Source organism: Vombatus ursinus, unplaced genomic scaffold (assembly GCF_900497805.2).
Source record: "Vombatus ursinus unplaced genomic scaffold, bare-nosed wombat genome assembly UNPS02000577.1, whole genome shotgun sequence".
NCBI lineage: Eukaryota > Metazoa > Chordata > Mammalia > Diprotodontia > Vombatidae > Vombatus > Vombatus ursinus.
In genome coordinates, this window is record NW_020940355.1 from 8,114,690 (window position 1) to 8,127,059 (window position 12,370).

At 39.5% G+C, this 12,370-nt stretch overlaps 1 protein-coding gene across 1 annotated transcript in view; it reads right to left on the reverse strand.

Annotated features, from left to right (window-relative positions):
- Positions 1-269: 269 nt before the first annotated feature.
- The window catches only part of STMND1 (stathmin domain containing 1), a 29,087-nt gene continuing 16,986 nt past the window's right edge, over positions 270-12,370 (reverse strand). Inside the window, exons 4-5 of the mRNA XM_027865711.1 lie at positions 4,397-4,528; positions 270-560 (exon numbers count right to left, since the gene is read on the reverse strand). Coding sequence (XP_027721512.1) covers positions 270-560; positions 4,397-4,528 — 423 coding nt within the window. The remainder of the gene's footprint in view (positions 561-4,396; positions 4,529-12,370) is intronic.

Sequence of the window (12,370 nt, forward strand, 5' to 3'; positions counted from 1 at the left end):
AGGGCCCCTCCTGGGGCTGCCTCCCTCCCCTTCCTCCTTCTCTTCCTTTGGACTTCATAGATGTGAAACCAGTAATCTTGACATCAACAATCTCTGTAGCCCTGAGTACTAACAGTGGAGTTAAGCAATGCATATCATTGTTATTGGACCAATTACTGTAATAAGTTCTGTAGGAGGAAAGTAAGGGGCAGAGCAAAGGCTTAATTTTTTAAGAATTAGTGAAATATCTCATGTGTAGTGTACATTGAATAGAGTCGCCCACTGGTGCATCAGAATACGTCATTGGGAGTGTTGTAGTGCACATCAGACTCCACAACCCCAAAGACTTCATAACTTTGATTTATTTCACTTGAAGCCATATTGCCTTTCCCGATGCTTTTTTTCCTTTTCACTTGCCTTCTTGTTTCCATGGCAGAGGGATGAAACACAGAAGAGCCTGTAGCATCAAATCCTTTGGCAAATGGAGTGTCATCTTCACTCAGCTTTGCTGTGCTTGAAGGGACAATTGGTGGCAAAGGCCTCTCACTTCTCAGCCTTTTTTTCATTTCTTCACTTTTAACCTGCAGAACAGTGTTGAAGGTAGGACAAATGAATGAATGGTTCCTTCTAGAGCCTCAGCATGTTGCCCTACCTACCCCCGATTAACATTATACTCTGGAACGTCATAAAGAAAACTAATACAAAGTATTCATTTGGTACTTGTCATTACCATTTTAGGAAGGATACTGACAAAGTAAAGAAATGAAAAAGCAAAAAAAAAGATGGGTTGGTCATATGGAAAGAGCAAGGGAATAACCATTGGACAGCTTATGGGTTCCATTGGCATCTTCATAACACCAAGACAAAGTGAGGAAGGCCCCTAGCATATTCAGTAGACTACCTACGTCAAACTCATAGGAAGACCACAGACAAGAGTCATCAAAAAATGGACAGCTATGGATGGGTCACAGTCTACATCAGTGGAGATCAGTCTACATTGGTAGAGGAACACCTATATGAGATCACAGATCCATTTGAGTTTTTGAGATGACAAAATGAAGCATGGTCAGATTGGTGTAGAGCCTAGAGACCATTACATAAAATCCTTTGAAAGTTCTGGAGATTAGCCTGCAAAAAAGACAATGTATGGGACACATAGTGCCTTTGATATCTGAAAAGCTACGATGTAGAAGGTGAATTACACTTCTTCTGCTTGATCTCTGACAGCATACTAGCAGTAGGTGCAAGCTATAGACAGAAAGATTTCAACTACATGTCAGGAAAACTTTCTAATAACAAATTGTAAAACAGTGGAATAGGCTGGCTTAGGAAGTAATGAATCCCTCCTCACTTAAGGTAATCAAGGGAAAGGTGGATGACCACGTGTTTCGGATGTAAAAGTGTATTCCTTGGTCAAGTAGAGGTTAGACTAATTAACCTCTGAGGGCTCTCCCAATTCTGAGATTTTGTGAGATACTCTCAGAACAAAATTTGTTTGCTGTTTCTGCTTAGACCTTTTAAAAACTGCTTTTCTTTAGTAGAAATGGTGGTGGGAGTCAGAGAAAGAAAGTCCTCGAGTGTGGTAGATTAGGGTTCTCCCATGGTATAGCTCAATGGCTTAGTATATCACTTCACTTTTCTGGCCTCAGTTTCTTCATCTGTAAAATGAATGGAGTGTACTAGATCTCTAAGATCCCTTGCAACAATAAAATTCTGAGGTTCTGAGAATGGAATGATGGCACTTCTTGATGAAGAGCACTTCTAAAACCACGGCCCTGGGAGAGGCATCAAAGGTCAGCTAATTCATTACCATTATCCTCTGTTCAAGCTGAACTGTCCTTGAGTTATTCCAGTACAATAGACAGTCTACACATTTCTGCAAAAATCTCTGGATGAGGAGACTCCACAACTTCTTTCATTATAAAGGAAAGACTTTTGTTGAATTTTAAGTTTTTTGTCTCACAAATTCAACCTGTTACCATTATTCATTCAACTTTTTTAGATAATCAGAGATGTGGAGCTGGGAGAGATCTTAAAGGCCATCTAATCTACCCTTCTCATTTTAGAAACGGGGAAACTAAAACTTATAGAGATTAACTGACTTGCTCAGGCTCCTACAGATCATGCTAGAGGCAGTATTTGAACCCAGGTGCCCCAGACATCAAGTCTATTACTCTAGCCACTATTCCATACTCCTTCTCTAAGGAGAGGGACCAAGTTCTTGTCCTGCAACAAGTCACTATCCTTCTGTTATTATTTTATATTTAATGTTCTAAGGACTATTTTTGCAAAGTTGGATAAAATAACTGTTTTTTGTAATGGAATAGAAGCATTGGGATATAAACTCATCTTCTGTATGCTCCCTGAAGGCATACTTGGGATAACTCTTATAGCAGGCAGGATAGCACATCCTATTCCCACAGCATTTTAATGTTCCCTGCCAGTCTCTATATTTTTAAAGCTTTTCCATACATGTAGTTTGGAGATTATGAGCCTTTGGCATGGCAGAACCAATTAAAAACATTATAGATCATTGTTATGTCCAGGCAATCCTGGGCATCAGTTTGGTCTTTGATAATGCTTCACTTTCAGTACAGTTTATTTGTGGAACTCTCAAGGGTATTTTGAAGTTTATATTTGTATTAGGGGAATTCCTCATCTGTCAGTTTATGAAAGATGGCAAGTTTATTATTGTAATTCTTTATTATCATTATCAACATCATCATTCTCACTACATCATCATATCTCTTAATTATTCCAGGCTTGATCCTATTCAGGACATTCTTCCTAATCAGTCCTCCTTCTCCTCCTTCTCTTCCTCCTCCTCTACTAGCTAAAGAGCCTTCTTTCTCGTTCATTTTTAGTTTGGTGAATTGCTGCTCAAGTTATAATATATCTTCAAGAACTTGAAGACTTAGGTCCACCGTAAATAGGCCATATTCCTCATAGCTAAAATTTTACTTATTTCTGTTTTTCTCTTCTCTTTGCTTTTGCCAGCTCTTTATTCTTCAAGCAACCAGAAAGTTCTAGGGGCAAGGGAGAAGAGTGAGAGGGGACATGTCTGATGGGACAAATCTATCTTCTATGGCAATTCTCAAACTTTTTGGTCTCAAAGGAGTCCCCCTTTATGCTCTTGAAAATTATTGAGGACCCCAAAGAGGTTCTGTTTATATAGGTTATATCTGTTGATATCTACCATATTAGAAATTAAAATATCTTAGTATTATTGTGAAAATAGTTTCAACCTTGAAAACCACCTGAAATGGTCTCAGGGACCCCCAGGGATCCCTAGACTTGACTTGGAGAACCTCTATCCTGCTGTAACTGGCCCAGTGTCTCAGAAATCTGGGTAATGTGTCCATGCTTTTGTAAAAGCCTCAGGAAGACATCCCTCTTGCATCAAAACTAGAGCTCCAAATGTCTGGTTTGAATCTAGCAGATATAAGAGCGCACAGCCTGTGTCAATGAAATTCAGATGGTGACTAACTCAACAATCCTTCCACTTATGAATTCTGGTACCATAAAAGTTTGTGCTTCTCCAATTCTAGTCTCCTAATTAAAATTCACAGCACTGAGATTTCCCTCTTAGTACTTCCACATAAAGAAAATTCTATTTTTTTTTTGGAGGGGAGAATGGAGGAAAGTGGCATCTTCCTTAAGTTGCATAGATGACATAATTTTTTCCCCTTAGTCTCCAGGTGTAGGGAACCTGTGGCCTCGAGGCTACATGTGGCCCTCTAGGTCCTCAAGTGCGGCCCTTTGACTGAATTCAAACTTCATGAATGTCATGGCATCATGAGCAAATCCATAATGGCCTTGGGAGAAGTTTCTTCCTGAGAATCCTGGATGTATCTTCTTTTCATGCTTTAGGGCAGCTCTTGGATCAAATAGCAGGAAAGGGATCCCTTTTCGTGAACTTTGTGAAGTTTGGATTCAGTCAAAGGGCCACACTTGAGGACCTAGAGGGACACATGTGGCTTTGAGGCCACAGGTTTCCCACCCTGTACCCATAATTCTATTGTTGGAAGGAAGTTCTGGTGAGGAAACTCCTTGCACCAATGCAGATCAGCAGCTGATGACAACAATTTATAGTCCATAGCCTGGGACATTGAGTGGTTTGGCAGAAATGGGTTTTGGACCCAGATGTTCCTGACTGCAAGTTCTCTGCTTCCTACCTCACACTACTTCTCTCAGGTAAAACTAATATCAACAACTAAGAATTACTTTATGCTATTCCTAAGTTAAAAAACAAATTAAGAAAAGAAAGGTGAAATCTATTCAAACACAAGCATTCTTGTAAGATTCAATCCAAACTGGGAGATCTATCTCAAAAGGACAAAGTCCTACCAGAAAAGTGTGAGAAGGACTGAGTTTAGTGAGCAGATCCTCATTATGGTATGTGTGAGAGTGAAGTTACCTTCCTCCTTTCATCTGCTGCCTTCATCTTCTCGTCAATATTTCTTATTGTGAACCCATTTGTTTCCCTTTTGGTCTTAAGTTTCTCCAGTCTGGCAGGCGGCTTCATGAGAGGCTTCTCATCTGTGCTTACCTGGAGAAAGACAGTTTTTAAAATGAAAAAAAATGGAAAAAGGAAAAAAACACATGCTTGGGTAGCAGCGTAAGAGAGGGGAGATGGAAGGCAGGCACCCAAGCTTTGTCCTGCTTTATTCTTGAGGAAGCCAAAAACCTATTGAAAAGCTAAGGTTATTTAATAGTACCAGCCTAAGAAGTGAGTGTTGCCAATGATGGAAAGTCCTAAAGAGGAGGTTGGGAGAAAACTCACACTTTTCAGAGTATTAAAAATCACAAACTATGTGTGAAAGAAAAAAAATGTGGCAAGAAGGCAAAGCTTTTCTGAAACTAGATTGAAAAGAATATGAAGTAGAAAGGAATCCTGAGAATAAGCATAAGATGGAGAAATGAGGTGAGTTAGCAATTGATTTATGTTGTCGTTCAGCTGTGTCCGACTCTTTGTAACTCCATTTGGGGCTTTCTTGGGAAAGATACTGGAGTAGTTTGCCATTTCCTTCTCCAGCTCATTTTATAGTTGAGGAACTGGCAACAGGTGACTTAAATGACTTACCCAGGTTCACACAGCTAGTAAGAGTTTGAGGCTAGCTTTAGAACTCTTATCCTCCTGATTCAAGGCTCAGTGCTCTACCCATTGCACCACAGGTACACAGTCCTTCCACTTGGCCTCAATCAAGGACACCTTAGGTGTTCAAATGAGTTTTGACTCATATGTTGATGCATCTAATGTACACTGTTGCTCTCACAGACAATCAGGGCAGATAACAATGCCTGCACATTCTCCACAGGGGCTTTCCGTGTGGTCATTGGTACCTCTTGCAATAGCCTTTATGGTCTTAGAGAAGCCAGATGATTTCCTGAACTAGGTGTTTGGATGTCAAAGTCTGGTCAGTCTCTGGATAGATTTCTATAGCCTTGTTTCTTGAGTCACTGCTAGAACAGGAGTTAGACTCTCAGACCACGATTATTTGACTTGTGGGAAAGCAGTGTGTTGCGTCTCTGGTTTTTCTGGCCTAGTCTTTCTCTATATAACCAGTTGTCTAACCTTAGCTACATCCTTTCTTCTTACTTGGTACCCCCTTCTTCCTGCTCTGCCCCTTTTGTAGAAGCCCCCATGTATCTGGAATTTTCCTTTCGAAGCTAGATATGTCTAGTTTTCTAGATGACTGACATCCCCATGCAACCTCAAGGATGGGAAACTAATCAGACTCACCTGAGAGAGATTCCTTGCCTCCCCTTTGATCCAAGAGCTTCCCTAAAGCATGGAAAGAAGATACATCCAGGAGTCTCAGGAAGAAATTTCTCCTAAGACCATTATGGATTTGCCCATGATACCATAACCTTTTGAACTATGACTCCCTGGCGGTACCACTGCTTGTGTCCCTTCTATCCCCTTCCCAGTTCCACATTGGAGGAATCCTGACATCCATGTTAGGAGGCAATGGTCTTGGAAGTATCTTGTTCTAGCTTGGAGAAAATCATGGAACTTAGAATATCAGTTTCATTCAGTGAAAATGTTGACTATAAGCACAATGCTAAAAATCACAACTATTATACTATATTTACCAAGAAGGGGAAAAGCGAAAGTCAAAAGAAAGCCATGAGAGCCAAGAGCCCTGGATTCTAGTGGTGGTTCTGACACGTAATGTGTGATCTTGAGCAAACCTTCTTAGCTTTCCTGGGCCTTAGTTTCACAATTTTTTGTTGTTGTTGTTTGTCCTTCATTCTCGAAGAGAACTGTGACATCATGGAGGTGATGCCATGACATGCAAGTGAATTGGATTTAAGTGAGGGAGGGCTGTGCAAAGTCACCAGCCTTACTTTCTCCTCTGGAGTCATCTGGGTCCAGTGGCCTGATAAAGATCAGGACAAGTGGAGATGGTCCAGGCTACAGTGGGGGACCTTGGTCTTTTCAAGCCAACGTCTTTAACGGTCTCAGTAGGTAAACAGGCTGTTCTTTGCCTCATTTCTTAGTTTCTTAAGTGCTTGAATTAAATGCGCTCTTAGATCTTTTCAAAATTTCCATAAAATTTTATGATTCTGTGAAGGCTGCTTTTTTTTTTTTTAAGAAAGGAGAAAAAAAATCTATTTGCTTTTTGGCTCAGTTGCAAGTATTGGAGAGTTCATGTGGTGAGAATTTCTTCACCACATATAGATAGTGGGATGTGTTTGACAAACCAGGGTGTTTGTTGTTGTTGTTGTTGTTATTTTTGTTGTTTTTCTTTCTTTCTTTCTTTCTTTTTAATGACAATTGTCACTTGGGCCTCCTGCTGGTGAAAGCCATCTGCTGAAAAAGAAACTACTTATTACTCTAACAATGTTGGGACCCAGAGATATTACAATCTGTATTAGACAGTTAAGTTAGATGAAATTCTTCAATAGCAAAAACTAAAAGGAAATTAAATTTGTAATTTCACATAACAAAACCTCTAAAAAGAAGACACAGTTGGACTCTAGGATTTTGGGTGGTTTTAATTTAGCAATATGAATCTGGAAGGGGTGGGGAAAGTGTGCTTTGAATGAAAATTGAACTTTTCTACCTTATTGAACATTAGAATTTGTTTCCATTCTGATGGATCTGAGATTTCATTTGATCCATAGCTCTTTTTTTCTAAGTAGAGAGAGGCTTTCCCACCACCTCTATCTTGAGCTTACCTTTTAAAAGTCATATGTGGGATGCTGGCTTTTTTTTTCTGTTCTCATGTTATGCTAGTCTTTGTTTTAACAGAACAACACACACTGGTTTTGGAGTCTGAGATCCTGGGTTCAAACCTTACCTCTACTACTTGCTACCTGTGTGAACTTGTACAAATCACGTCTCATCTCCCTGGGTCTCATTTTCCTCTTCTATAAAATCAGGGTTTGGACTAGATGATCTCTGGGGTTCCTTCTAGCTCTAAATCTCTGATCCTATGTTGGCATCTCAAAATAATAACAAAAATTTTAAAAAAACTGGCTGTCACCAATCTAAATATTTTTTAAATCGCTTTCAGAAACATAACCAATTTGTTATCAGGGGCCATTTCATTTTTATTTTTGTATTACGTGTGCCTTGCACAATATCTGCATTAGGAGGTATTTAATAAACACCTATTGATTGATTAATTGACCAGTTTTCAAGTCTAATAGTCTGACATCCTAGAATAACATTTGCTTCTTACTTGTCTAGTCAACTGAATTTCTACATACCACTTCCTGAATCATCTAGGTATTTTGCAGAGGTCTCCTAATTAGCTATTGACCTAAGTCTGAACCTACCTTGATTCAAGTCCTAACAGAACTCTATGCACCGAATGGAAGTGGGTCAGAGCTTCTCTTAAGATGTTTGTAAATCTTGTTCTGCTTCTCAAATCTCCATGGGAAGGTTACTGGGCTTTTACTGGGAATATTCATTCTGGGCTCAGTCAAACTTCCTCCCTCTTAGAAATCTCCCCATGAGGTTCAATAAAAATTATCAGACAGGTTGGTACAAGGTCACTAAATTCAGTGATGTTTATGACAGTTTCACTTACTTTGAGAGGGACTAATATCTTGTCCTTTTCTCCTCTCCCCCCCTCCAAGTCATATCAGGAAGTTGACTTTCAATTATCCACACTAATAAAAAAAGATCAGTGACATAAAAGATGCAGAAAGTCATTTATATCTACCTTGACATTTCTAACAGGGAGAGATGGAGTGACATGGTGAATAGAGAACTGCCTTTAGACTTGGAAGACCTGGGTTTGAGATCTGCCTCTGGAACATATTGGGTATGTTATAATGGACAGGTCACAACCTCTTGGGGCCCTCTCTAAAAATCTAAGTTACAGTTAAGTTAGATGGCTGCCTCAGAGGGAGTTTCCTTCCATTCAAGGAATTCCTCACACTAAAGAAATCACAGATCTAGACCAAAATTTTTAAAATTAATTTTAATAAAAATAAAAATAATATGCCTTTATTTCTGTGCACCTTGTAATTATGTTTTGATTAACTTAATATTCTTATTGATTTTCGTCGATTAAGCCAATTTTAACTGATGAAAGGGATCATAAGGGTAAGTGACCTCATTGTATGCTAGGTGGCAAGGGGAAATTCAGGAGTAAAATATTTGTCATAAATGGGGAGGTGGATTGCACACGTATATAACTGAGAGTCACACTCATCTTTTTCTCTAAGTATACCTAGCTCTACCCAAGCTTATATCTTGACATATATTTTGACATGTTTTAGATGTCCATAGAAATATCTTCAGGATTCTTTAAAGTTGCTGGCAGGTCCATTTAGCATATTTTACATTTAGCTAAACTGCATTTTCCATCTAGCATTTTGTGCTCCATCTTCAGAGTAATCCTTGTTGCGTGTGTGTGTGTGTGTGTGTGTCTGTGTCTGTGTGAGAGAGAGAGAGAGAGACAAAGAGAGAGACACACACACAGACACACAGACAGACAGACAGAAGGGGAAAAAGGGAGAGGGAGAGAAGGGGGAGAGAGGAAGGGGGGGGGAAGCTTACAAGTTGCTTATCCAGCAGGCAGAATGGAATTCCTTCAGTACTTCTTCACAAGTAAATAATCAAAGTGAAAAACAGACAAAAGGGATTCCCTGCGGTGGGCACAGATGCTCCACAGCCCTCCTGGGAATGACTGCACCCAGGGGATTCTCCCAATTCGGAGGATGGATGAAGCTCATTTATCTGCTCACTCTAACTGTCCTTAGACATAGATGACAAATGGGACCTAAGATAATGACTTGGGCTGGTGAGGGACATACCTTCACAGCTTAATAATGTTACCATATGAGTAGCTATATAAGAATCATTTCCTAAAACCCTTTCTTATTTATTTTCACATTTACCCTCATGTTATTTTATTGAAAAACATTTTTCTCTTGGTAATTAAGAAAGACCTTAAAAAAAAACACTGAAAGCTACTTCTGCCATAATTTATTTTTCCATTTCTGTCTTGCTAATCTGATTCTATTAATTTTAATATGGCATTTCAATAATTACTACATTCATCTTCTCTTTCACCCTTTTATCTTTTCACTTGCTCTGAGTGGGATTTTCCTTTCTCTCTGTGTAATGTCCTTGAAACCATATTCAGTCCTGTCTTTTAAAAAAAACAAAACACATTTATTCTCTGAGAGGCATTATGGATAACTGGATAGAGAGCTAGCCTTGGAGTCAGGAAGACTCAGGTTCAAGTCTTCTGATGTATCTTAGATTTGTGACTACGATTAAGTCACTTATCTTCTTACTATAACAAACAACTCTCTTGGCTAAGAGAATTGTAAGAAACTTTCATATTGGAGATTCTCTTATATCAATAACATTCACTGTTCAGGAGATATAAATGTTCAGGAAAAACACAAAAACAACACAAAATAAATCACTCCAAAAAACTAAAGTTATTACATGATGTTTCAGTTTTCAACATTGATGAGATCTAGATTTCTAACTCATCCTTTCATTTTTATACAGACACCACAACTTTCCTTTACATGGAATGTTAATGCAGTAATAAGCTTTAATAGGTTACACATCTACTTTAAAGAGCATAAAACTGCCCTAAGACTTTTGGGACACCCTTTATATGTGAGATACTAGACATCTAGCATTCTTATATTCTCTCCTAGGTATATCAACAAAGCTCTTGCTATTTATTGGTCATTGAGCAATCTTCCATTTAGGTAAGGTGTGTGGTGTAATGGATAGAGAGTTGGTCTCAGAGACAGGGAGACCTAGGCTCAAATTGTACTTCTGTGAGACTCTGAATAAGCCACTTAACCTCGTCTCTCAGTGTCCTAGTTAATGTTCTAAGACTTCAGCTGCAGAGAAAGTAGATTAGTGGAGGGAATTTTCTCATCTAAGTCCTCCTAATACTAATGAAATCACAGGTCCAGTCCCTAACCACCTCCATCCATTTAGATACTTTTCCCGGGGACCATCCTGTCCTCCTAATCACCAGACTTCATATTTCAGTTAATGCTGGATTATACTGTTGACACTTTATTTTTATTATTTTTACCATTCATTGAATTAGGGGCTGGGGAGGGTTGGATGGTGGCAGGATTTCCGGGAACATAAGGACCTGTTAAGCCTGGTGTATTTCCATCCTGCCTCATGCCTGGTTTATCCTGGGTCACTCTGGCACTCCATTAGAGCTCCTGATTGCTATTTTATCTGTGCTGTGCTCTGCCAGTCCTGCCTCACATTTATATCCCTCTGACAACGTTTTAGCTATGTCTCTAGCAACCATTCTATTTCTAAATAATATGTAAACAGTCTTTATCCTTGGCTGACTTAATGGTATTGCGACAAAGTCAAGCCAGAAATTCTTTTATTTTTTTCCTTACAGATATGTTTCTTCCACAATACATCACACATTAATCTTATCCTCACCCTTACTAAGCTTATAATACACTTTCATCTTTGACATCTGAATAATAGAAAAATATTTTAATGCCATCCCCCCTGACTTCGTAATCAAGATTCCCATGATTTCCCCTGGGTGGGCATTTGTGAATTCTAGTCATTTGCTGGCATTAGTTGACCTACCACTTTTTCTCAGAGACTGCACAGTGAGTTGTCTTCTTTCCTTTGTTGGCCTTCCTTTTCTGTTCTGGGACACTCACCTCTTCCTGCCCTTGCTGTAAGTACTTTCCTCTTCTTGACATAGTACTGCACGTAACAGGTGCTTAATAAGGAGTTGCTCAATGAAGCAAGTCAATTCTCCCCTGTCACGTGTCATTACCCTACATTCTTTTTTCACTCTTCCCTTCCTACTCCAAGTCTACTGACGACACTTAGTAGGTTTTCTAAAATCTGATTCCTGCCCCTTATAGGACATGCTGTGGCTGCTTCTCCTCTTCCAGCTGACAGTAGTACGGAGAGGACAGAGCCTGCTTCAGGTATATAGAAACAAGGCATTTCACCATTCTGAGCCTCGGGCTCCTCTTCTTTAAAATGGGCGTGATAGTAAGGCATACACAGCTGTTGTTAGCCTAAATAACATTGGAGATGAAAATCACTTTGCAAACCTGAAAGAGATCTCTAAACGTGAGCTACTTATTATTAGGACCCCCCAGCCCTTCTACCTTTTCTCTATGCTTCTTACATTTCCTTTCTTTTCTCTAGGCCCTTCCTTCTGGGGTCCATGCCTTTCCTTTCCTTAAGGGGCAGCTAGATGGCACAGTGGATAGAGCACTGGCCCTAGACTCAGGAGAACCTGGGTTCAAATATGACCTCAGATATCTACTAGTTGTGTGACCCTAGGCAAGTCACATAACCCTGTTTGCCTCAGTTTCCTCATCTTAGCTAGAGAAGGAAATGGCAAACCACTCTAGCATCTTTGGCAAGAAAACCTCAAATGGGGTCATGGAGAGTTGGATTATCCCTTCCCCCCCCCAAAAAGCTACCTGAAGTAGATGGAAGATGTCAAGGTGAGGGCATTGTCTTGAGGCAAGATTAGAAAGAGGTTAAGCACCATCAAAAACCCATACAAAATGAATCTCCTGATTTCTGACCCCAGTGTTTGCTTTGTCTACTATTATTATTGTTATTATCATGAAAATACTGAGAGACATTTTGGCAGAGGGGGAAAGTACTCTAGACGAGGTGCCAAAAGATATGAGTTCAAGTCTTGACTGCCCTATACAGTGCTTTCATTGCTTACAACTGCACCAAGACTTTTGGGACATCCTGTATTAGCTTATGAGCAAATCATTTAACCCCAATTCCTCTCTAAAATAGAGTTGACAGTAGTTTTTGTACCTATTTCACAGGTTTTTTTTTTTTTTTTTAATAAAGATCAAAAGGAATAAGGCAGCATATTGTCATGGTAAAATGTACTGTCTAGGGGCAGCTAGGTGGTGCTGTGGATAGAGT